The following is a 26,816-nucleotide window of genomic DNA, read 5'->3' on the forward strand; positions in this document are numbered from 1 at the left end:
TAAAAGAGAGCAGTTTCTAGCACTAAAATAATTACCACCACAGGATGTTAATTTGAAACGCGATTTTTTATAAGTTAGCAGCTATTATCATGCAATTTCAGACTTGTTTTGTGAACTTTCAACATTCTACTATTAAACTACAAAAAATGGAAGATTTTGCAACGAATATAAAACTTATATTGAGCGTCGAAAGATTTTCCCAGTTTTTTCCCGATTCGCCTCTCAATCCCTAATCGCCCCATTTTACCGGTACTTTCCCTAGATTATTTTACCATTTTGGAATCATAGATAGTTGCGTTGATTAAAAAAAAACTGTCCATAGTATCATCTAGATTGTAAACTATTCTAGACAAAGTAGACGGAAGTAAAAATCTTTCAACATTTTAGGGAAAAAATAAATTTCGTTTGATTTTTTAAATTACATGCACTTGGGGATTTATAAAAGTTGTGATAGATAGAAGTGCTACTTAAGATTCCGTTATAAAAAAATTTTATATTTTTGAAATTGAATTTGAAATAGAAATATTTGAAAAAAGGTGGTCGTTGAGGTTAAAAATGTCCTAAGATTTTTATTTTTTTTTATTTAATTAATTTAATTTATTTTCATTTTCGAAAGATTTAATTTTTCCTGTAATTTAAAAAAATATTTGGTATCTTTTTCCTTGAGTAGTTATGAGCAGACCCACCCTCTGGTGCCCGCTGATCCTTGAATTTTGTTAGACGTATATATACTTGAAACGTTTACTTCCGGGACGCCATTGTTAATCAGTCACTTTGTTGCTTATTTTACAGGAATGATAGTAAAACGAATCGCTCAGTCGGCCGCACGGACCAACTTGCGACACTGAAAGAGCATTCTATTTATTTATTATTATTTACAACTACTTACAAATCCTATTTAAAATTTATAATACACTTTATTCAACTTATACTTAATTGATATTTTACACATCTGACAACACGTGAACACCTTCTACATGAAATAAGATCATCATACCGAGCGGACTAAGGAACGTTTAGTCAAGGAACACATTTTCAGTCTTCATATGAATAATACAATTAAAATTTGATCGGGAGGTCAGTCGAGTACAGACGGTGGCTCGAAGTCTACGCGACAGCACAACTGGCCTTGTTGCCCGCCCCGCCGCCCCCGCCCCCACCCCCGCTCACACCCGACCCCGTTTCACAAATAGGGCGTGTGCTGCTCAGAATTATATTCTGTGCTACGGGGGATGGTGTACTGCAGTGCACAGAGAGACTCTCCCCGTCCTCATCGTCGACATCGCTGATGCAAGGGAGCTGGATGGATTCGAATTGCTGACAAAGTTCCTCAGAGAGGTTGACTCGATGTGGAGACCCAGGAGTGCAGAGGGCGGGGGCGGAGTGCTAGGGCTGCAGGTGGTGCGTGAGGGCGGTTAGGCGCGCGAGCAGCGTGGAGTTGTGGCGGAGGACCGCGCCGAGCTCGTCGTGCGCCGCGTCCAGCGCGCGGAGCCCTGGGACTCCGCCCTCAGCGCTAGCTTCAATCTTCACCGCTGCAGAAGTTTTTGATGCATTTTTCTGTAAAAACAAAAACCCAGGCCTTATCGTCAAAACTGTGGAGCAACGTGAAGTCACACAACGAGGTCGAACAAATAGTTCTGTTAGCGGATTGATAGCGGTCTGAATTACGCGCCAGATGCAGCGACGCTGAGTTTGTGCGACTGTCTCGTGCGGCCCCGGGACAACATACCGCTTCACTGACGGCGTCGCGAATCTTCAATTCGGCATCTTGCAACCTCTCCGTCAACGCGACCAGCTTAATTTCGGCTGCGGAGACGTCCTTGTCTAAGATCTGCGTCTGCAGGTAGACTGTCTGCGCCACCTTGTACCTGCGGGAAGACATGGACCGGTCAAGGGCAGGTCTTGCTGTCTAGTGTACTTGCGAAAATAATCAATCTACTTCTTATTTCAATGAAAATGACTGGAGTTAAAGATACAAGTTGGATTTAGTATGCAGAAGTCAGAAGATAGGTGTGTTCGCAGTCGGAAGAATATACGCACCAGTCGGCTATAGCGTCGGCCCTCGCCCTCGCGAGCGGCGCCGCCCGGAGCAGCAGCGCCCGCAGGCGGCGCCCCGTCTCCGCCACCGTGATGCGCTCCAGCACGTGGAACTGCTCGTCGTTGTAAGTGAGCGAGCGCGTGGCGCGGTCCCGCACCAGGTGCTGCCACGAGTCCCGCAGCCGCTCCACCAGCGCGCGCGCCCGCTGCGCCAGCCGCAGCTCCGCCGGGCACGCCGCCCCCGCCACCCCCGCCTCCCACTCCGCCGCCAGCCCGCCGCCCCCCGCGTGCCGCGCCACCAGCGCCGCCGCCCCCGCGTGCAGTGCACCGGTCTCAGCGGCCAGTGCCCCCGCCCCCGCGCCCCCGCCCGCCGCGCCGCCCGCCAGCTCCAGCGCGCGGGCCGCCATGTGCAGCGCCTGCGCCCTGGCGTGCAGGTGCTCGGCGCGGGCGGCCACGGCGCGGAGGCGGGCGGCCAGCAGAGCGCCCCAGCGCCGCACGCAGGCTCCGCAGAGCTCGGAGGCGGCACACAGCGCCTCCACGCGGCGCCGCATCACGTGCCCGACGCTGCACGCCGTCTGCGTCCGATCATCGATTCAGTCACTGCACACGAGTAGTTCGCGGCCCACCTGTTACCTTCGCCCCGGAACTGACCTTGGCCTGACTGGCGTCGTTCTCTACGGAGACCATGTTGGGGAACACGGGGAACTTGGGCGGGTCGGGCTCGGCCGGCATGCTGACGTTGTTGTTGTTCTTGTTGAACAGCAGGAGCGGCTCGTCGGCGCTCGTGTCGGGGTAGCTCTTCCCGGGCGTGTTCTCGTTCACTTCGGAGGTGAGCAGCCAATCTTTGTACAGTAAGATCTGAGACTCTGCCACGACGCTCGTCTGTTCGCAAACGTATGTCTGGAGATGTTCGTATTTCTCCTCCAGTTTTAAAAATACCTGTCGAAACAAGAATGCAATGCACAATTACAATCCTAGACTTTCAAGCTAATCCTAATACCACTGTGGTACAATATATATATTTTTTTTATTATTGCTTTGATGGATGGACGAGCTCACAGCCCACCTGGTGTTAAGTGGTTACTGGAGCCCATAGACATCTACAACGTAAATGCGCCACCCACCTCGAGATATAAGTTATAAGGTCTCAGTATAGTTACAACATATGTAAATACAGTGACGGTTTATAGAAAATCTCATGTTTTAGGCAACTTTACTGACTTGATTTTGAAACTAAGTTTGAACTTTGACTGCCAAACTTAATTGAACTAACAGTTAACAAGATTGAGTTTATTGAGATTATGTATGTTTTGTCTTTGTGACTTTATTTTTCTATTATTAATTCTCTCATCCAGCAATTATATTTTTGTTACAATTTTTTCATACTATAATATTAAGCCGGAAGAATTTTAATTGTAAATCAATTATGATGTTCATTCTCCACGATAAAAAACTGATATGATTGTATATATGCATAAAATTGTAAGTGCAAAAATATATTTATTACATGCACCAAAATTAAGTTGTATGCAAATATATTGAGTCGAGAATAGTACAAACCTAACATTAACTGCATACCTATTTGCTGGTAGCCCTTAGGGCTATTTCAGCTTCTCGTAGACGGATTGGTGAGCTTACGGGCTTAATCTGGGAGAATTTGCTAGCACTAACCCTAGTAAGAGCAGTGCTTTGCAGAATCTACCACTGGTTCGAAATCGCGACCCACTGAGAAGATCCGGCGAGAAACTCAGTGGGTTGTGTCTATGGGTCAGTTCCCTCATCAAACTCTTCATCGTAATCGACGAGTTCAATGAGGACGGTGACCGATGCTTGAAGAGCCTAAAAGCATGGAGAGTGGATCCAACAAGACGTGTTTTGGGGGGGCAGCAGCTTTATGTTGCACTATCCCTTGGGATATGAGACCTAACATTAAACATAGGTGAAAACACAATGCACTGTCATGGAACATGCTCTTTGAGAGTCTGCATGGATCGATAGTAAGCTTCTGTTTATTTCTGTTGTATCCCATTTTAGATATATATGTAGTGATGATTGGCAGACCATTGTTCATAAGCGAATTATTTTGCAATTTTTCTGGTTTGTTGGTAGGTATAAATGTAGAACAAAACTAATTAATATAAATCTATTTAACAACATTTATACTAGCATAGTGCAATATATATTCTTTATCTAACTATAATTGTGGGTGATTGTTTCAAGAATTCAGGTCAACTTGTAACAAGGTCTTAAGCAATGTTTGGAGGTAATTAGATGCGGCATTTGTAATTATTAACTTCCTTCCACGGCAGAACTATTCCAAAATGCACAACATTTGAAATTATTTATTGAACTGTGCTTGTCACGCATGGGTAAGTATGCTAGAGAACACAAGTTCAATACTGGCTAATGATAATGTTTTCAGTTTATTTTAAAAACCATATTCAATTGTAATGAGGCAAATTTAAAACCTACAATTAGAATTTTGACCCCGCAATACTCATTTTATGTAGTTTTTTGTCTTTGCTTTACTTACCAATAAAGTAATAATAGTTTAAGTCTTTTAAGCCATGTCCTTTTTACCATGGTATAAACTACTAGTGTTCCCTAAGCACCGTGACAGTCATATTCTCTAAGAAAGTTTGGAAGTAGTCCTCAGTAGTGGATAGCAGCTTGGCTATATCCTTGGCATTGTTGCTGTCCATGAACAATAGTAATCACTTGCCATTAGATGGGCCAAATCAATAATCAAGTTAAATTCAGTTGTTACTGGTGTTACTTGAGTGAAGGTTTTTTATTGCTTTGATAGGTTGATGAGTTCACGGCCCACTTGGTGTTAAGTGGTTATCAGAACCCATAGAAAACAATGTAAATGCCATCACTCACCTTGAGACATGAGTTGTCAGTCTCAGTTTTATAATCCAACGGCTGCCCCACCCTTCAAACCGAAACACATAACTGTTTCACGGCAGAAATCTGCAGGTTGGTGATACCTACCTGTGCGGGCTCACAAGAGGCTCTACCACAAGGTGTTACTTTTTCTGAACATACTCCTTGGCAGTTAAGCATCAAAGCAATAAATGAATTCAGAACACACAATTGTATTGTTTACATAGTTCAGATGTATTGGATGTTTTTAATAATTATATTTTATTATTTTACCTTTATACTTGTGGCTTTATTAACATAAAACACATGGACAGGCTTAGTGGAGGTCACAACTTGCACTTCAGAGAAGAACCTTTCAAATGTCCATATCCTGTGAGGATCCACCTCCAACAATCCAGCCAAGAGAGGTGTAACTAACTTGCGAAGACCAACACTGAGTTGGCAATGTGGTGGAAGTTCTCTTGCCCAATCAATAGGACCATTCTCAGTTGTTTGTGTCCCCTATTGAAATAATACAGTTTCTTTTGAAGATGTTTAAATTGAAAATATTCATATTTCATACCTTTCACTTTTCTAGTATTTTAGTGAAAAAGTCAATTAAGGAATCAATTTCAAGTAATAAACAAATAAATCGGAACATTTGATATTTATGGTTGTATCAACAGCATCAACTATATTTTTATTTACCGATAGTAATTTTGTGAATTATTTGATTAGAATCTTAAATTAAACTCACAGATATGACACCAGAAGCCTTCTTAGTTGTGATATAAAACATAGTTTCTTTATTTCGTCTTCCTCCATATGGCCTAAAGGGTAGTTGTCCTGTAGCCACATGGTATAATGTCACACCTATTGACCAAAGGTCCACTGTAGCACCAAAACTTTTTCCCACAGGTTTCCTTAAGACAGCTCTTTCATACATGTCTGGGTGTAAATACTCCTCTGTGCCATATAGCGATACAAACTGCTCCTCCTCTTGTAACTCCCTTGCTGCTCCAAAGTCTGTGAGCTTGTATGTTGTAGTACCATCCTCATTAATATACTTCATGATGTTCCCAGGCTTAAGATCTCTATGTACTAGATTGTTATCTCTTAAATGTTTCATACCAGCCGTCAAGTGCTCTAAGACCAGGAGAAACTCATACTCTTGAAGACCATATGTGTTTTCAGGGTCATCTAAAATATTAAACAGACTGCCACCCGTGCAAAGCTCCATCACAATTACTTTACCCCGTCCTTCTTGTTCCTCCTCAATTGCGAGCAGTTTAACTATGTTCTCATGTTTAACTTTTTTTAAAACTTCGAACTCTCGCATCTGTACATCATGAGGTCTCATGTGGCTGAGTTGGTTGAAGGTTTTCACAGCCACAGGTTCTCCGTTGTTCTTGTTAACCCCTTGGAATACAGCACCTGTCGCTCCTTTCCCGAGGACACTGGTCGTGCTCCACACGTAATTCTCTGAACCGCGCAAGAATGACATTTTCGTATTTTTTGTAATTCTAATTAGACTATTGTTCTTTGTTCATTCGTAATTAATCCTTTAATTGAATATATTGATTGAACATTTTCCATTTTTAGATCTTTTTAAACATCAAACTTGTCTTAGATTTCATCTAAAAATTGTTGAACAATAATTAACAATATGTTCCTTTTTTATGGATTTTATGAGCTGGTAACTAAGACTTTTAAGTCAAGTCTTATTTTAATTAAAATGAAAACAATTTTTATGATTTTTTAAGGGATTTTATGACCTCGTCACTAAGACCTTTAAGTCATGTCTCATTTAAATTCATATTCTTATTTTTAATTAAAAATGATAATATAGAGTGAAATGAAATGAAGATGATTAATTTGAGGCATTAATCAACTGGGATGAAATTAAATAAAATGATATGATATGGGATGAAATATAATCTTAGTAAAATGGTGGTCATTTACTGAGATTTTTTCAGTGGACTTTTTGGAGGATCCCGAGAAGTTACGTCCAGCGGCTTTGTTTCATTTTCCCACATTTGTGCACTTTCACAGATATTAAACATATCGGACAGATAAATTTGAGAGGATCGGGTTCTGTAGGTGAGGGGCTATTTAAAAACACTTTGCTTCATGGTCAATATAATTATATTGCAAATACTTTGTACACTATTACACTATTATAATATTTTATTTTTATAAAACTCTAAGATGTTTCTCTGACCGTGTCTAGATGAGAAGTCATTGTCTTCACTGAAGAGAAGACAATTATTTCTGTTTTAAACATTTATATAATTCCAATATTCAAAATCGATAACCTTACATGTGTCAAGTGTTGCCTACCATTACTTTCATATTCAAACTCCAATAAAACAGTTAATAAACCACAGTTTAACTTAAACCTGAAGAAACACTAAATAGAAAAAATGTAACAAATCACACGTATTCACTCTTCGCATTTCCCGTCAAAAAGTCTACTACTACGCAATTTAACTTGTGTCATATATGAAGTGTACTATATTGCTTGCGTCTTGTGTAATGTATTCGTTCCTCTAACGACACGTGTGACGTGCTGCATACCCAACAGTGCAACAAAATAAAAACTACCCAATGTACGAATTGTTTTATTGACAGGATATCTGGATTCTCCAGGCCTATGTTAGTTTTCCATTCATGAATTATTTATGCTTTACAGTATCTCCCACAATTGGCTCATACGTTGCATTCAAATCAGTGTGTGTGTGCATGCGAGGCTATTTCGATTTCTTAAGTTATATTAAATAGTACTAAAAAAAAATAAAAAGCTTTTTATTTCCTGCTAAAATACAAAGTAAACCGGTATTTAATGTTTGTTTATTTTCACGAATGTTTAGCAGGAATCCATTCAACACGGTGAAGGCCTCCAAGTCCTTCCATTTGGTTTTGTTTTGGGCTACCTGTATCACCTTTTTTCTTTTCCCTTGTGGCCCTTCCCATGCAGTTATTCTTACAGCCAATCTCTGATCCTTTAGTCTTGCTACATGATGTTATTAATTAATACCCAATCTTAAATTGAGATCTCATTTCCTCTCATCTCATCTCGTTTCAATTAATTTCAACCCAATTGCTTACAGTTCCAAAGAAATTAACTACACCTCATTTCATCATTAAAAACTAAAAATTAAGCTGTATGTTACACCTTTGCTTTTATAGTTGAAAAAATGGAACTTGCTACTTACTGTCTTTCACTTGACAAATGACAAGATCATCTACACAATATTAAAATTTTAATATAACTTATAATTTTAAGATCAATTTCTACGAATTCTACGTCTATCTCTTTTAAATTTATTAAGAAAAATTAATATTTATTAATATTCAAGGTCTACTCTGTCTCTAGATCAAATCAAATAATAAAGATGTGAGTATATTAGATTCACTTTAATTGAATAGTTTATGATTTTATAAAATTTTTTGAATGCCTATTATTTTTTTAATTAACCATTCAACTATGAGGTATTTAATACATTAAATATGTACACATTTTGGATATTTTAGGTCTTCAAGAACTGATACACGTCGTATCGAAAGATCACGGAGTCATTCGGTGGAACGATACAAAGAACGTAAAGATAGCAGAAGGTCCAGGAGTCGATCATCCAGTCACAAGACTCACAGGTCAAAGTCGCTCACGTCCAAACATAGTTCTACAAGCAGAGAAAAAAAGCGTAAAAAGACTAAGAAAAAGAAAAGACACTCTTCTAGCAGCAGTAGTAGTAGTAGTAGTTCTAGTGACAGCAATGAAGAAGAATTGAAGTTCTTGCAAAAACTGGAGGCCGAAAGACAAAGACTCAAAGAAGAGAAACGTAAACAGAAAGAGATGCTCAAAGCGAAGGAAACTCCTGAGGAGAAAAGGTAATAATAATAGATACTAGAAAAATGGGTCGAGAATCTGAATTGCGAAATCTGGCTTAACAATTTTGAACTCATTGTGGTTTGACAAATAGGACTTCTGTACTTTTTTTGAGCAACACGACTATGCCAGTGTTTGAATGCCGTAGTCGGTATACATTTTTGTTTTGAGATATGAACTTAGCCAATTTATTTCTTATCATAATGAATTTAATGGTATAAGACCCTGGCTAGTTTAGCTACTAGTCCCTGCCTCATTAAGTACTAGTAGTAGTCTGTTGTAATCATGGATACCATCCTGCAGATTTATATCTTGAAGCAGCTATGCATTTTAGGTTCGAGGTTATAATCTTATGGTGGATGTTAGATTCTTCATTTATTTATTCATAAATAAAATTTTGTCGAAGTCCCAGGAAAAAGAATTACTTTCAATGAAATACTAATTAAAAATATATAATTATTAAAATGCTTAAGGTAAACTTTAATATCACTATTCATTTCTTTTGCTTTGCTTCATGAGTACTGTCCATTGTATCACTTTGTGTAGAACTGATTATTAACTAACTCCATGTTGCCTTTGCAATGCTTTTTATTGTCAAGACGACTATGTCTACTATTTTCCAGACCATTTCTGTAGGTACCTTCAATATCCATTTTTGCTATTTGACAACTGATGGCATTACTCATACTGCCATAATAATATAATAACAGTCCCACCCCTCAAATTAGAAGGCATTTTTATTTTACAACATGTCTACAATTTTCCAGACCATTTCTGTAGGCACTTTCAATATCCATTTTTGCTATTTGAGAACTGATGGCATTACTCATACTGCCATAATAATATAATGGCAGTCCCACCCCTCAAATTAGAAGGCATTTTTATTTTACAACATGTCTACAATTTTCCAGACCATTTCTGTTGGTACTTTCAATATCCATTTTTGCTATTTGACAACTGATGGAATCACTCATACTGTCATAATAATCTAAAGGCAGTCCCACCCCTCAAATTAGAAGACATTTTTATTTTACAACATGTCTACAATTTTCCAGACCATTTCTGTTGGTACTTTCAATATCCATTTTTGCTATTTGACAACTGATCGCATTACTCATACTAACATAATAATATAATGGCAGTCCCACCCCTCAAATTGGAAGGCATTTTTGTTTTACAACATGTCTACAATTTTCCAGACCATTTCTGTTGGTACTTTCAATATCCATTTTTCCTATTTGACAACTGATCGCATTACTCATACTAACATAATAATATAATGGCAGTCCCACCCCTCAAATTGGAAGGCATTTTTGTTTTACAACATGTCTACAATTTTCCAGACCATTTCTGTTGGTACTTTCAATATCCATTTTTGCTATTTGACAACTGATTGCATTACTCATACTAACATAATAATATAATGGCAGTCCCACCCCTCAAATTGGAAGGCATTTTCGTTTTACAACATGTCTACAATTTTCCAGAACATTTCTGTTGGTACTTTCAATATCCATTTTTGCTATTTGACAACTGATTGCATTACTCAGGTTTTTTCTTCGGGTGACATCGAGTGTGAACACAAGTGTCTTCGAAGTTTCCCGGTGTTTTAATTGATAATATTCGTTTAAATTGCTGTTGACTTGCGCTACTGATTCGTGTTGGTGTTGGTATATATCTGTTGTGCCGTGAGTGTAAATATTTTGTGTTTGTTATATTATTAAAAGGTAAGAATCATGGATGACCCGCACGATCCCGGGGGAGGTTATAAAGGACCACGTGCGCCCCACTCACAAAACTTTTCTTCTCAGATGGATATTGATCCACCCAATTCCAGAAAACGACCACCACAGTCTGAGGAAAACATTCCCCCTAAAAAAACGATTACTAATCTTTCTCAAACTTCGCCGTCGATTCAGTCTACGTACACACATCCCGATTTTGTTGAACGTAAGACCCGATACTGTGAAGATGACATTGCTCCTTTTCTAGTCCACGTTAGTAAGACGGTAACAGATGTGTCTGCTGGTCCTACCTTGAAACCCATCAAATTCGGACACTTTCTATTCAGAAACAGCATAAAAAATGTAATCCAGGATGGTGTGAAACGCATTGGCCGCAACAGGGTTTCAGTGGAATTTAAATCTGCTGCTGCGGCTAACGCTTTTCTAGAACACCCAGCACTTCAGCCGGCTAAATTTGAAGCGAACATCCCATCTTATAATATTACACGAATGGGAATTGTGCGTGATGTTCCAGTAGAATGGACTTTAGAGGAGCTGGTCCAATCGGTAGAAGTACCTGCTGGCTGCGGTGCAGTCATTAAAGCACGCCGCTTGAATAGGAAGAAAATAGAAAATAATGTCCCTACCTGGATACCTACCCAATCTGTAGTTTTAACTTTCTCTGGTCAAAAACTTCCAAATCGTATTTTCTGTTTTTTTACTTCTCTCCCAGTTGAAGTTTATGTCCTTCCCATTATCCAGTGCAACAAGTGCTGCCGATTCGGCCATATTTCAACGCAGTGCCGATCCGCCCCTCGCTGCTTTATTTGCTCCCAACCCCACGAAGGAATTACCTGCTCGAAGTCATCCCCTCTATGCCTGTTCTGTTCCGGCCCCCACTCTGCCACTGACACATCCTGCCCAGAGCACAGTCGACAAAAATCGATCAAATTAGTTATGTCACAGGAAAGCATCTCATATTTAGAAGCATCGGCTAGGTTCTCACAGGTGAGAAGATCATTTGCAGATACTGCCCGAATGACTCAATCATTTTCGTCCACGTATCCTCCGACAATTCACAATGATCTCTCTCAGCCACCTCTCTTTTCCAATTCTCAGTCCTCTTCTTATAAGAAGACTGTTAATATAGCCCGACGCCCTTATTCTGCTGCCCTAAGCCCAGGCTACGATAGAGAAGCCCACTGTCGTATTGTAGATACTCCAGCCTCCACCACTCCCAATGGATGCGCTCTGTTATCCCCCAACCCCCCTCAACAAGAAAATCTACTAGAACTTCTCTTGTCCACCCTTATCAACATCATTTCGAAAATGAATGATGTAGCCCTACCGAACAACGTCTATCAAAAACTGACTCAGCTGATTTCGATTTTCAACAATGTTCCCAACAATCCTACAGTGGAATTGTCGCAGCATTAGATTAAGAAAAGCTGAACTGATTTTTCTCGTAAATAAGCATAATCCCTTGATTTTTGCTGTCCAAGAGTCACGCCTACACCCGGGCTCCCGCTTCAGGGTTCCTGGTTTTGCGTGCCTCCGGGATGATAAGAACAACGGAAAATGCGGTAGCTGCATTTTAGTTTCGAGATCCATCCCATATTCCCAGATCACCCTCCCTCCACATGACAGTAATTGCTTTAATGTAGTGGCTGTTAGAGCCTTAGATATATCTTTTTTATCCGTTTATATACCTGATCCTAACATGTCCATCCTAACTAATCTATTCTCAATCATTGGTGCCCTCCCCCCTCCTGTTGCTGTATTGGGTGACTTTAACATCCACCACAGTTCATGGGGTTGTTATCAGAATGATTCCCTATCTTCCGCCTTCCTGGACCTAGTTGATGACCACAACCTCTGCATCCTCAATGACGGCTCCCCCACACGTAAAGTTCTTCCTGGCCAAAACCCAAAATCCGCTGTAGACCTTTCTCTATGCACTCCAGCCACCTCTTCGCGCCTCACATGGTTTACGCTATGCAATACGCATGGTAGTGATCATTTCCCCATCCTTATGTCCTTTCCTGACTCCTCTAATTATATACTCCCCCCTCGCAATCCCCGACTTAAATTTAATTTGTCCAAGGCGGACTGGACCCAGTTCTCTCAGTCTGTTGACGCTCTTTTGGCTAATCTTCCCCCAGTCCCCCATGAGAACACCCATTCTGCTTACTCCATCTTTAGGAATGCTTTACTTTCAGCAGCAGAGACAGCGATTCCTACTAAAAACGCTTCTAGGGGTAAAATCCCATCACTTCCCTGGTGGGACTCTGACTGCTCTGATCTATGTAAACAACGTAAAGAAGCCGAGACGGAGTACGCGTTACACATGTCTCCAGCTAATTACATAAGTTATAAAGAAGTAGCTGCAAGGACAGTCAGAACATTATCTGAACGAAAGAAACTGGGCTGGAACATGTTTTGTGAGTCTCTTTCTCCCAGTTCCCGCCCTTCTTTGGTCTGGAATAATGTCAGGAGATTTCGCGGATCAGTATCTGTAGACCACAATTCTTCTTCGAACGACCCATCGGTATGGATCGATTCATTCTCATGTCGACTTGCTCCCCCTTACGTTCCCACCTTAGCTGAGTCCTCTTCCCTTCCCCCTCCGCTTTCACCTACTCCTGATACTCTTGTGGCCCCTTTTTCTCTGGACGAACTCACTGCAGTTTTGGAGTCTCTTAAGGACTCGTCCCCGGGAATCGATGGAATACCTTATTCATTCATTGTCAAATGTAGCTTTACGTCCAAATTAATATTTCTAAACATATTAAATAATATTTATTCTTTAGGAATCCCTCCAGATGAATGGAAAACTCAAATAATCGTCCCTATCCTCAAGCCAGCAAAACCTAATAACGAGTCAAGTAGCTACCGTCCCATCGCCCTATCATGTACCATGAGCAAAATTTTAGAACACCTTGTTAAAAATAGATTGGAGTGGTTTGTGGAGAGTAGAGGCATCCTCCCTGCAAGTCAATTTGGCTTTAGGAAGGGATTGAGCACTATGGATAGCGTAGGTTGCCTTACAACGGATATACGCATTGCTCTCTCTAAAAGAGAGTCCTTGGTTGGGGTTTTTCTTGACATTGCATCCGCATACGATAATGTCCTTCTTCCTGTACTCAGGCAAAAAATGCTCCAGCTGAGTATCCCAGAGAAGATGGTTAACTTCATATCTAATCTATTTTCATCTAGAGTCATTTTAATTTCTTGTCAAAATTCTTTACTTCCTCCTAGACTTCTATGGAAGGGCCTCCCTCAGGGATCAGTTTTAAGCCCACTACTATACAACTTGTATACCTACGACCTAGAACTTTCGGTAAATTCATTCTGCAACGTACTACAATATGCGGATGATTTGGCTCTATACGTCTCAGCCAGGGACTTAGGGGATGCCTCGGCTCGCCTCAACTCCGCTATTAACTATCTCCATGACTGGTTAAATAATCATGGTCTATCCCTTTCAGTTGAGAAGAGCAGTGTAGTGACATTTTCTCGCATGCGATCTATTCCCGACGTCATTGTCTCGTTTGATGGCAAAATATTCCCAGTGCGAAACTCAGTTAAATTTCTCGGAGTCGTTCTTGACTCGCGTATGACTGGTGTCCAACACATTAACCACATCATCAAAAAGTGCGAAAAGAACATCCATATTCTTCGCTCCCTGTTAGGCGTATGGTGGGGATCACACCCCTACACACAAAAACTGTTATATAACGCCTTGATTCGCAGCCATTTTGATTATGGCACTCACATTCTAGAACCTTGCAATAAGTCTGCCTTAACCTCCTTGGACAGGATCCAATCAAAGTGCCTACGTATCATAATCGGAGCAATGAAGTCTTCCCCCATCAACGCCCTTCAGGTTGAATGTGCAGAACCCCCCTTGCACTTGAGGAGACAATACTTATCGGACAGATTCATTTACAAAAATTTTCAGCTTTCTAACCACCCCCTTATTTCAAAGTTACAAACTCTTTCGGAACACATCTATTTCAACAGTTACTGGAATCATAAGTCCCACCCATGCCTCTTCACCAGTTTTGTTAAGTTTATCAGCCTCCCCTGTCCCATCTATCAATGTAGGTTAAATCCATTATTCCTCACTCCTTATAATGCAATTCTATACCGTCCGGACATCGTCCTAAATATCGGAATAAACAAAGATGACCCCGGTGCAAACGCCAAATTTAACTCTGTCGTCAATAGTAAATGGAACGGTTGGCATACTATGTTCACTGACGCATCAAAAATAAAAGCTGACGGCTGTGTAGGCTTCGCTGTCTGGATACCGGAGTACAAAATCATTTTGAACTTTAAGTGTCCCCCTCAAGCCTCGGTTTTTACAGGAGAGGCGCTAGCTATCCTTGAAGCCCTGATGTATATAGAATCACATAAGCTACACAACACAGTGATATTCACTGACTCTAGAAGCTGTCTACAGGCAATCCTTGCAAACCAACTCAGATCCAAGTCAAAGCTCCCTTTTGTTCTGAAAATTAAAGAAATTCTTTTTCGGTGTCACGTGTCTGGCATAAAAGTCACCCTAGCTTGGATCCCGGGACATAGCGGTATAGTGGGTAATGAGGGTGCTGATCAGTGTGCTAAGGATGCCACGACAACAGGTAGTGATACTTATTACACAACCTATGCACAAGATCTAACGTCTCTAGCCAAGGTCGATCTCATATCGCGCTGGAATGAAGCGTGGAACCTTTCGAAACGCATTAAAGGTAAATATTACGCGGATGTTCAAGACTCGTTGCTCGTTCGGCCTTGGTTTTTTAAATATAGGAAAGCCAACAAGAGAGTCACGTCCACAATATGTAGGTTAAGATTAGGTCATGCTTGTACCCCGGTTCACCTAGCTAAAATAAGGGTCAAGGATAGCTCCCTCTGTGAGTGTGGGCTCGACGAGGGATCAGCAGAACACATTTTCTTTAACTGCCCTAGAAGACCTTCCCTTTACGAAGTTTTACCGGACATTATCCCCAGACCGACGAATTTCAAATCTTTGTTGAGCCTTGTACATACAACTTTTGTAAATATTTTATGTGAATATGTTCACCAGAATAACATTAGACTATAAGTTGTTTGTCCTTAATAATCTTCTAACAATCTGTTCTGTAACATATGTATATATATATATGTATGTGTATGTATATATACATGTATATATTGTTTGTCCTGTTTTAGGTAAGTAATTCAACAGGTGATTACTCTGTAAAATAATAATAATTAAAATTGATGTGACCTTGTGCAATCACGAAGCCCACCCAACAAAAAAGAATCCAAACCACACCAAAAGACATCTGAGCATAAACAAAACCACAGACTCTATAAAACTTGACTTTGGCGAAATCAAAAAGGACCGCCATTACAAAAGAAAATGAAATGCATTACTCATACTAACATAATAATATAATGGCAGTCCCACCCCTCAAATTGGAAGGCATTTTTGTTTTACAACATGTCTACAATTTTCCAGACCATTTCTGTTGGTACTTTCAATATCCATTTTTGTTATTTGACAACTGATGGCACTACTCATACTGCCATAACAATACAATGGCAGTCCCACCCCTCAAATTGGAAGGCATTTTTGGTTTTTGGTGCATATAGGCAGGATGAAAGCCCTACCTTCTTACAAATCTTACAAATTTATTAGTTTTGTGGATTTGATATTAAAATTTATATTATTAAGTTATGTTTCCTTCATTGTAGCATGCATCCATTTTTTTTTTTTTTTTTCCTACCTAAGCTGATAGCCTTGAGAGGCTATGTCAGCGTAACCCTAACTTTAGTAGGTGAGCTCACGGGGCTCAAACCTGACGAATGTTGCTAACACGAACCCTAGCAAGAGCCGTGCTTCGCAGAATCTACCACCGGATCGGAAACGCGACCCACTGAGAAGATCCGGCGAGAAACTCAGTGGGCTGTGTCTGAGAGTTAATTTACTCGTCGAGCCCTTCGTCGCAAGCGACGGGTTCGACGAGAACGGTGACCGGTGCTTGAAGTACCTAAAAGCACCGTTAGTGGATCGGGAGGATCCGAGATGACGTGTTTTGGGCGACGTCGACCGGGTTCGACGAGAACGGTGACCGGTGCTTGAAGTACCTAAAAGCACCGTTAGTGGATCGGGAGGATCCGAGATGACGTGTTTTGGGCGACGTCGACTGCTTTCCATTCTGTCCGCAGGATCGGGAATGTAGTTACCGGCGGCCACGATGAGAGGGTTCTCGTGTCGTGCCGCTTTATCGAAGTGGCGCATGGACGCCGACTGAAGATACTTACTGATGGACTCTAAGTCCAGGTCGTCATGGAGGTCGACGTTCCGGACGAACCACGGGGCTCCGACGGCTATCCTGCAAAAACGGGATTGAATAATTTGAAATGATTTTAGGTGTATGCGGGCCGCGTGAGCGAACACTACACTTGCATAGGTCATGACGGGGTGCATCCATCAAGATTTGATTAATATATCAATACTTTTTAAACTATATATTATTCCTAATTATGCTGATGGTGGATTGACTATGGTTATAGCAACCATATATGCACTTTGAGGATATTAGAAAGTAATTTTTTGTACTCAATCCATGCTGTTCTAATAACATACTTTAACTCCATGCTCCAAATATAGAATTTATTCAAGTTTAAATTGGCAGTCAAAAGAACAACAATATCACAAAACAATAAGTGTTAGATAGTATAACAACTAAACTAACAATAATTTGTATGTCTGTTTCCAAGTTTTGTCATTACCAATTACTTTTTGTAGTAATAAATTGTTTTACTGATACAATTACCTTTTTATTTAATTTTATTTAAAGGGAGAGGCGTCTTCGTGAAAAGCAAGAAAAAGAAAGGAAACGCCGCGAGCGTATGGGCTGGGACAATGAGTACCAATGCTATACCAACCAAGACAACCCATTTGGAGACTCTGCACTGACCAATACATTTGTCTGGGCTAAAAAACTTGCTAAAGAAGGTGTGAAAAATGTATCCAGAGAAGAACTTGAAGCTTTGAATAGACAGAAACAATTAGAAAATAAGATAGAATTGGAAAAGGTAAGGATTTGATAATAGACATAGGCTTAAGATAGGCATGAGATAGGCTTTATAAATATACAGTATAGCAAATGATAAAGTTATGGGAGTTGTTCATGAGACCGCAAACATTCTAAACATTTACAGGGTCTAGGTGGGGTAGAATGAAAACTGACAAACAGTCTGTGCGCTGTCCTGTTGTATATTATTGTATAGATCTTGTTGACCTGGGAACTGCGTAGTATATCGTGATCAATTGTAGACTCTAAATATTAAGACCATTACTGTCCGGGTTCAATTATGGCATTGAGCCAAGAGTGTAATAATATTGTTGGCCATTCCAACATGAGTGTAAACCAGTACATATTACTTATATTACCAGTACAAAACTACCTACTATAGATAATGGCATATTTACTTTGTAAATTGTAATGAATATAATTATTTTGTTTTAAATTGTGCAGAAGAATAGTTTGTAAAATAAATCATAACTCTTTGAGCGCGTACCGTTGATATATCGACTTTATTAATGGCTATAAGGTGCGGAGAGTCGGAATACCGACGTTTGCGCAGTTTGGTTAAAGGTAGGTGGGTATCGAACTTAGGGCGCGCAATAATAAGATATTAGCTTCTATAAATAATCATTTCAAATTATTTTACTGTGAATTTAGCACTGATTTCTGTTTTAGGTTTCCTTTAAGTTAAAGTTTTTTTTATCAGTACTTTTTTTTAAAAACCCTTTGGTATTTTATGCCTAATATGTGCCAATAAGCTGAACACTACAAGGTTTAAAAAAATAATAGCGCTACATTATTCATTGCTAATTCTGACGTACGCTGCACACGACTGCCATATCTTATGATTGTATCATTTTCATGTTGCCTGGTGGCAGTGGATTTCATTGGCGACACTGCTGTTTCTGCTTCGAGATATGTCTGTGAGCGTGTGTGCATGTGTAGGTGAAGCAGCGCCGCTTGGAGCGCGAGGCGGAGCGCGCAGCCCGAGAGGCGGAGGCCGGGGCGGCGGCGCGCGCTCGTGAGGCCGCGCAGTTCCACAGCTGGGCGCGACACGAGGATGCCTTCCATTTGCACCAGGCCACCCTGCGCACGCAGATAAGGATCCGGGATGGACGAGGTCAGTCACAATAAAGCATTATCTTAAGGGGAGACCAACAGTCATTATTTCTTTATATTTTGTGATTGTTTACCTACAACACTAGAAGCTATACCTACTGGTACTTTTTACGAAATTTGCGCGGAGGGAGGAGTATGAAATTTCCCACATTTATAAAAAATATAGAGAAGGGGTGCAAAATGTTAATCTTTTCATTATGCATAAAAATTCATTTAAATATTTGAAGTCTGTGGTTAAATTGATAATAGATTAATATTATTTGTCTATAGTGTAGTCTTGGCGAAATCTGTGATTATAGAAGCATAATATATAGTCTTTGACAATAAAACCATAATAATGTTTAAACTTATAATTTCAATTAATTATAGTCGAATTTCGACTATTGGGGGACCACTAGTACCATTAAAAATGTGAAAATGCAAGTTGTGAGTAGCTATCATGGAACATAAGATACTTGATGGATGCTTACAATGACGGATTTGATCCTAACAATTTATTTTGGAATTTGGGGGACATTCCGACCCTTGGCATCACTTTTTTTTATTGCTTAGTTGGGTGGACGAGCTCACAGCCCACCTCGTGTTAAGTGGATACTGGAGCCCATAGACATCTACAACGTAAATGTTCTACCCACCTTGAGATATAAGATCTAAGATCTCAAGTATAGTTACAACGGCTGCCCCACCCTTCAAACCGAAACGTATTACTACTTCACAGCAGAAATAGGCGGGGTGCTGGTACCTACCCGTGCGGACTCACAAGAGGTCCTGCCACCAGTAAATAAAACACATTTGCGAAATGTTGAAACCTGCTTATAGGATTGTTATTAGTTTGCAGACGAGTGGACAGCATCACACCACAAATAATGCTACTGTTCTAAAAATTGTTTTAAAATAAATTTAAAGTCGCGACAGGAACTTCATGTCGAAATGATCGCTCGCACAATAAAATATTTATCCTCACTTGTGATATTTGTATGTTGTTCACAACTGTGCAGTACTATGCACACCACTTGTTCCCTTCAAACAGCGAAGCCGATAGACCTGCTGGCGTGGTATGTGAGCTCAGAGGAGTGCGTGGATGCTCTGGAGATGCACGAGCCCTACACCTACCTCAACGGGCTGCAGATGCAAGATCTCGAGGACTTGCTCGAAGACATCAAGGTATAAAATACTTTCAGTACCCGTAAAGCTGAGCAAAGCTTACACCAGCACAATCGGACTTGTTCACTCACTCTAGTACCGACACAAGATACGGACAGGTCGGGGCCTCCCTGTGGGGGGGGGGGGGGCGGCCCTACCTCGATAGGAGGATGTTGGATTGGCCCGATGGTTTTTACGAAGTTGTAATAAGACCTTGGTAAAAGTATTCACTCTACTCACTCTGCCATTGTTCGAATACCATTAAACTAAATTACGTAATACGTCCGTGATTATTTATCTTCATTCTCCAAAGAGTAGGCATCAGCCGCGCGATATGAACGATTTGCCACCCACCGTCCCTCCATCGTCGTTTCACACAATGGACGTACTGTAATGGTTTGGCGGACGTTTTAAGATATAGATGGTAGAAAAGGATAGAAAACATAAATAATATAATATACAAATATTTTTGGTAGGTTTACAAAGAGTTGGAGAAGGAATCTAACCAGTCGTACTGGGAGGACGTGCAGACCATCGTGCTGGACGAGCTGGGCAAGCTGCGCACCGTGGCCGCGCCCTCCGCGCGCAGGGACGGCGTGCACAGGGCCGTCGCCGATGACGTCACACAAGTACTTCCACTCTTTACACTATTACACTCCAGGCTAGGGTTGCAACCTTCTTTTTGTAGATAAAGTACATTGGTTATATACAGGTAGGAACAAAAAGTACATAGTATTAAAATAAAGTACAATTTATTTTTTACTATTATTATGTTTAAAGACATTTTTTATTACCATTGAAAAATTAAACAAGATTGTGACAATTAACGACAGTGACATATGAGGTTAAGTTCGGTCAGAATATTTGAACGAAAACAACGAGTGCTTAGGTGATGTAGCGTTGGCGAGTGGCGACATCGATTGAGCTATCGATGTATTTCGCTTAACGAAACAATACTATGACTAAACTTTTCAAAATCTCAAAGAAACCAAATCATGCCAAATAAAGTATTTTCGTGTACTTTATTGTTCACATAAAGGATAGCGTACAATCGTTTATTATAAAGTATGGGTGGCAGCCGGACGCACGCGGCGCGCCCCTCCGGTCACTCGGTGCCGGTCACTCGATCTTACTCGCTCTCTACCATTACAGATCTTCAAAGGCAAGACCGGAGCTCAGCTGGAGGCGCTGCAGACACAGATAGAGCAGAAGATATCCGGCAGGAGAGACGGCGTCGACATCGGGTACTGGGAGAGCTTGCTCAGCCAGCTGAAAGGTAACCGCTCTCTGGCGCGCTTGCTGCTGTCCACTCGTGCACAATATGCCCCTGCCAGCTGTCGTCTTAGAACTAACCGTTACTTTCTGAAGACGGGGTTGGTGGTAGGACGCTTTGTGGGTTCACCACCGCCCTGCCCATTTCTGCCGCGAAGCAGTAATGCGTTTCGGTTAGAAGGGCGGGGTCGCCGTTGTACTGTAAAAATTGATATCTTAGAACTCGTATCTCAAGGTGAGCGACGGCATTTACGTTGTAGATGTTTATGGGCTCCGGTAACCACTTAACAGCAGATGAGCTGTGAGCTCTTCCACCCATCTAAGACGATCTAAACCAAGCTCCCAAACTTATTTTGGTCTACTGCCCATTTTCAGAATAAATTATTTTTTAGCGCCCCCATTTTTTCATATAATTAAAAACCACCATAACGAGAGCTCAATCGGTGTCTAAGAGTCTTTTTTTTCTGGGTCTCCTACCGCCCTCCTTAAAGTCTTTAGCGCCCACAAGGGGGCGCTATCGCCCACTTTAGGAAAGGCTGATCTAAACAATAAAAAAATGTGGTGACCGCTTCAATTAATCCAGACTCTGCGTAGACGACTCGTGCGGCCCTTTTTTTTATTAGATTGGTGGACGAGCTCACAGCCCACCTGGTGTTAAGTGGTTGCTGGAGCCCATAGACATCTACAACGTAAATGCGCCACCCACCTTGAGATATAAGTTCTAAGGTCTCAAGTATAGTTACAATAGGCCCTGACTGACCTGCTCTCTGTAGTCGTCAACAAGATCATTATTAAAAAAAAGGTGTAAATTAATTGACCACTCATCGATAAATCAGTGGATAAATGTAGCCGCCCCCGAGGCTGCTGAGCGGCCGCAGGAGTCGCTCGCTCGGTACCTACAGAGGCCCGAATGCAACACATTCATCTAAAACAGAGAGTAAAGTAGCGCGTTGTGTCGCCAGCGCACCGCGCGCGCGCCCGCCTGCGCGAGCGGCACCGCCACAACCTGCGCCGCAAGCTGCAGCTGCTCAAGCGCGAGCAGGGCGTCGCCCCCGCGCCCCGCGCCCCCGCCAGCCCCGAGCCCGCGCAGCCCGAGGGCGGGGGGACCGCGCCCGAGGGCGGGGGGGCCGCGCCCGAGGGCGAGGGGGACGAGCACCAGGAGGAGGAGGAGGAGTGCGTGTCGCTGTACCGGTCGGGTCGGTACTCGCCCGCGCTGCTGACGGACCGCGACCTCGAGCCCGCCACGCTGCTCACCGAGCCGCTGGCGGACCTGCAGCGCCTGCACTACCTGCGCGCCGCGCGGACCCGGGGACGCGCCCCCGCGGTACGTTCTAACCCTTGCGCGGTCGGACAAGGTGGACTGCGTAGTGACATCACTGCGCCCCGGCACGGACCGTACTTATTCAATGTTGTCGATGTATAAACAGGGACGACCAGAAGGCAGCTCGGCGGGGCCGGGAGCGGGCGGAGGGGCGGAGTCTCTGGAGGCGGAGGCCCGGCGCGCCATGGGCGCCCCCGCACCGGACACGGCGCCCTTCGCCCTGGAGCACGCGCTGCCGGACCAGCCCTGTCTGTGGGCCGACAAGTACAGGCCCAGGAAACCGAGATACTTCAACAGGTCATCTCATGAAGCCAATATCATTACTACAATTGCTATTAGCTATTTAACCGACTCTTTATAGATGAACCGATTTTGATTTTTTTTTAGAAGTAATGCTTTTCATGTGCACTCATTTAAATTTTATCAAAATGTGACTAGTTAGCGATGCATTTTTAATTGACTACATTGAAGATATTTTAATTTTATTTTCTTGACAAAGCTTTTCATTTTTGTAAAAATTTTGTGTTATTTAGGTACGGTGTGCAGCCCCCGAACAAGGGTCGGCAACGAACTATGTCCCCGCGGACCGTTCCGTACCGACCCCGTACCGACCCCGTACCGACCCCGTACCGACCCGTACTGTGCCCGTACCGACCCGTACTGTGCCCGTACTGACCCCCGCCCGAGCCTCGTTATTAACATCACACCTGTGTCCGCAGAGTCCACACCGGCTTCGAGTGGAACAAATACAACCAGACCCACTACGACATGGACAACCCTCCCCCGAAGATCGTCCAGGGATACAAATTCAACATATTCTATCCGGACCTCATCGACAAAAACTCGACACCGGAGTTTTCTCTCGTATGTTATTAACGTTTATCTGTCTAGGTTGTTCCTCATTCTTGTAAAAATGGTAGTATGGCAGTATGGTATTATGGCAGTATGGCAGTATGGCAGTATGGTAGTATGGCAGTATGATAGTATGGCAGTATGGTAGTATGGCAGTATGGTAGTATGGCAGTATGTTATTATGGCAGTATGGTAGTATGGTAGTATGGCAGTATGGTAGTATGGTATTATGGCAGTACGGTAGTATGGCAGTATGATAGTATGGCAGTATGCTAGTATGGCAGTATGGTAGTATGGCAGTATGGTATTATGGCAGTATGGCAGTACGGTAGTATGGCAGTATGTTATTATGGCAGTATGGTAGTATGGCAGTATGTTATTATGGCAGTATGGTATTATGGCAGTATGGCAGTATGGCAGTATGGCAGTATGGTAGTATGGCAGTATGGTATTATGGCAGTATGGTATTATGGCAGTATGGTATTATGGCAGTATGGTATTATGGCAGTATGGTATTATGGCAGTATGGTATTATGGCAGTATGGTAGTATGGCAGTATGGTATTATGGCAGTATGGTAGTATGGCAGTATGGCAGTATGATAGTATGGTATTATGGCAGTATGGCAGTATGGTAGTATGGTATTATGGCAGTATGGCAGTATGGCTGTATGGCAGTATGGTAGTATGGTATTATGGCAGTATGGTAATACGGTGCCGCACGTTGCAGAAGCCGTGCCCCGAGAACGCGGAGTTCGCAGTGCTGCGGTTTCACGCCGGCCCCCCCTACGAGGACATCGCCTTCAAGATCGTCAACCGCGAGTGGGAGTACTCCTACAAGCGAGGCTTCCGCTGTCACTTCCACAACAACATCTTTCAACTTTGGTTTCATTTCAAGAGATATCGGTATAGACGCTAGGGCTAGAGATATTATCAATAAAGTTAAATACACAAATTGGTTTATGTCATTTTAATACCTATTCTTGTTCATAACGAATATTGCTCTATTACTTAGAAATGTATATTTTATATATACGGGTAAATAATAGAATGCAAATTATAGAACCAAAAGAAGAAACTGGCAACGTCCGTACTTATGATGCGTTGCGGTGGGTATACTACTGGACATGTAACCCAAGGAGGATACTGTGTCTATGCAGCATGCTGTGCTGACCTCACATAATGTCGGATAGGGGCAAGAAGAAATTTAAGATTCCTTATTTGTCTTTTGTATGCCTTATTTTAAATGTCTTCTGCATTGTACAGGCAAAGTTAACTAGTAAAATTTTTGAAGTATATTTAAAAATAAGGTTTTTTTTGCATTGACGGATAGACGAGCTCATTTATCTGCTGTTAAATTATTACTGGAATTAAAAAAAAATCACAATGTGAATGCTGCCACCCATCTTTAAACCTGAGGTCTAAGTTTGTATTGTATTGTATAGAGACTCTTGTTCAAACCACAATGAATTACTGCTAAGTATATTATATGACATAAGAACGACTAACACCGGTCACTCACATGCGCACGAATACGCAAACCCGCAAGCATAGATTATACACTTAATATATTTGAGACCCGCAAGTGTAGGACGACATTTGCAAATGATTATGCAAAGTTTTCGCTGCGTTCGTGGTTTTCCAAGCTGTGTCGGTTTTTTACAGACATCAAAGCGCGCGAACCTCGAATCTTCGCGTAGTCTCCCACACATTTGCTTGCCCAGTTGCGCCGACGATTGCGAAGGTAACGGACGTATCGCCATTTTCATAGTTCATGACGTATCTTCATCAAAAGGAATCCCATAAAAACAGCATGGCTGTTAATGATGTCTGGGAAAGAATTCAAAACTCTTTTTCTCTTCAATGTTCTATTGACGAATTAAAAAAGAGGAGAAATTCGTGAGGCATTCGTAAACAAGTGTGGGAGGAAGCGCAAACGGGTTCGCAAATTGAGTATTCGAACCCATTTGCACAGCCGCTAAGTTTGCGAATGAATGTTTGACGGCCCTTCACATGCGCGCAAACATTCGTACAATGTACGAATGTTTCGATGCCTCCAATGAACACTACTCTAACTCAAAATTTTGAAATTTTCGTTTTTCTTGCAAATCGCTTTACTATGTTAAAAGTATTACAATTAATCATTATTGATGGGGTTCGAAGCAAGAGTAAATCAGCTAGTTACACAAAAAAATCATAAATATATCTGCAATAATAAAGATTTTATCAACTTTTTTCGTTTAAACGCTCCTCCTGTAAATCTACGAATTTGGAGTTAGCGTAGTGTTCATTGGAGGCATCGATTTGCCCGCATGTGAGTGGCCGGCATAAAAGAAATTGTCGATGCATTCGTATCGAGCAATGTTCGAATCCCGCAGGCCAATACCTATATTAAGTCGTCGTGGCCTAAAGGATAAGACGTCCGGTGCATTCGTATGTAGCGATGCACCGGTGTTCGAATCCCGCAGGCGGGTACCAATTTTTCTAATGAAATACGTACTCAACAAATGTTCACGATTGACTTCCACGATGAAGGAATAACACCGTGCAATAAAAATCAAACCCGCAAAATTATAATTTGCGTAATTACTGGTGGTAGGACCTCTTGTGAGTCCGCACGGGTAGGTACCACCGCCCCGCCTATTTCTGCCGTGAAGCAGTAATGCGTTTCGGTTTGAAGGGTGGGGCAGCCGTTGTGACTATACTGAGACCATAGAACTATATCTCAAGGTGTGTGGCGCATTTACGTTGTAGATGTCTATGGGCTCCAGTAACCACTTAACACCAGGTGGGCTGTGAGCTCGTCCACACATCTAAGCAATAAAAAAAAAAAAAAGTACCAATTTTTCTAATGAAATATGTATAAATGTTCACGATTTACTTCCACAGTGAAGGAATGACACCATGTAATAAAAATCAAACCCGCAAAATCTTATACCTTTAAATGAGCAATTCTTGTATATTAATACATGTATATATAATCTGAATCTCGGAAATGGCTCCAACGATTTTCATAAAATTTTGTATACAGGGGATTTCGGGGGCGATAAATCGATCTAGCTACGATTTATTTTTAGAAAATGTTGTTTTATTCGTGTTCTCAATAATCAACTCTTCCCGACATCTATTGGCGAATAATAATACTATTTTTCTTAATTGAGGGCAGCTAACCGCTTTAAAGACACAACAAGATGGCGTTATCAAAAAAAAGCGAGCAAAGCTCGGTCATCATCTGGTTAATTATTATTAAATAACCCGAAAAAAATATATTTTGCGTAGTTCGTAGTTTGGTGGTAGGACCTCTTGTGAGTCCGCGCGGGTAGGTACCACCACCCTGCCTATTTCTGCCGTGAAGCAGTAACGCGTTTCGGTTTGAAGGGTGGGGCAGCCGCTGTAACTATATTTGAGACCTTAGAACTTGGATCTCAAGGTTGCGCATTTATGTCGTAAATGTCTATGGGCTCCAGTAACCACTTAACACCAGGTAGGCTGTGGCTCGTCCACCCATCTA

The 26,816-nt window shown here is 41.8% G+C and overlaps 3 protein-coding genes across 4 annotated transcripts; 2 read left to right on the forward strand and 1 right to left on the reverse strand.

Annotated features, from left to right (window-relative positions):
* Window positions 1-845: 845 nt before the first annotated feature.
* IKKepsilon (I-kappaB kinase epsilon) lies at window positions 846-6,559 on the reverse strand. Of its 2 annotated transcripts, XM_028175366.2 has the most exons (6): window positions 5,660-6,559; window positions 5,197-5,424; window positions 2,689-2,976; window positions 2,041-2,612; window positions 1,730-1,868; window positions 846-1,557 (listed from the first exon to the last, which is right to left on the reverse strand). In XM_028175366.2, the coding sequence occupies exons 1-6, from the start codon at window positions 6,404-6,406 to the stop codon at window positions 1,387-1,389; spliced, it is 2,145 nt and encodes a 714-aa protein (XP_028031167.2). In that variant the 5' UTR covers window positions 6,407-6,559; the 3' UTR covers window positions 846-1,386. The 2 variants fall into 2 exon arrangements, with proteins under 2 accessions (XP_028031167.2, XP_089591173.1); XM_089735047.1 differs by having other exon boundaries at window positions 1,382-1,868.
* Window positions 6,560-8,120: 1,561 nt separating this feature from the next.
* On the forward strand, window positions 8,121-24,260 carry cactin (cactin, spliceosome C complex subunit). Its single transcript, XM_028175428.2, has 11 exons — window positions 8,121-8,299; window positions 8,437-8,793; window positions 17,370-17,607; window positions 18,546-18,720; window positions 19,750-19,883; window positions 20,339-20,491; window positions 21,015-21,138; window positions 22,097-22,458; window positions 22,562-22,752; window positions 23,175-23,319; window positions 24,036-24,260. Coding segments are annotated over exons 1-11 (2,070 nt in total). The 5' UTR covers window positions 8,121-8,297; the 3' UTR covers window positions 24,225-24,260.
* Window positions 10,315-17,362, forward strand: LOC149500904 (uncharacterized). The gene has a single exon (XM_089735535.1). The coding sequence runs from the start codon at window positions 10,528-10,530 to the stop codon at window positions 11,950-11,952; it is 1,425 nt and encodes a 474-aa protein (XP_089591661.1). The 5' UTR covers window positions 10,315-10,527; the 3' UTR covers window positions 11,953-17,362.
* Window positions 24,261-26,816: the final 2,556 nt, after the last annotated feature.

Source organism: Bombyx mandarina, chromosome 19 (genome assembly GCF_030267445.1).
Source record: "Bombyx mandarina strain Sakado chromosome 19, ASM3026744v2".
NCBI classification, from domain to species: Eukaryota; Metazoa; Arthropoda; class Insecta; order Lepidoptera; family Bombycidae; genus Bombyx; species Bombyx mandarina.

Bases quoted from the DNA above. Each gene is read 5' to 3' on its own strand.
- IKKepsilon (XM_089735047.1), bottom strand. From the start codon at position 6,406: ATGTCATTCTTGCGCGGTTCAGAGAATTACGTGTGGAGCACGACCAGT. The intron at 5,425-5,659 runs GTGAGTTTAATT...TTATTTCAATAG, and splicing joins AGGCTTCTGGTGTCATATCT to GGGACACAAACAACTGAGAA. The intron at 1,869-2,040 runs GTGCGTATATTC...GTCTTCCCGCAG, and splicing joins GCCGACGCTATAGCCGACTG to GTACAAGGTGGCGCAGACAG.
- cactin (XM_028175428.2), top strand. The intron at 19,884-20,338 runs GTATAAAATACT...TATTTTTGGTAG, and splicing joins ACTTGCTCGAAGACATCAAG to GTTTACAAAGAGTTGGAGAA. The intron at 20,492-21,014 runs GTACTTCCACTC...CTACCATTACAG, and splicing joins TCGCCGATGACGTCACACAA to ATCTTCAAAGGCAAGACCGG.
- LOC149500904 (XM_089735535.1), top strand. From the start codon at position 10,528: ATGGATGACCCGCACGATCCCGGGGGAGGTTATAAAGGACCACGTGCG.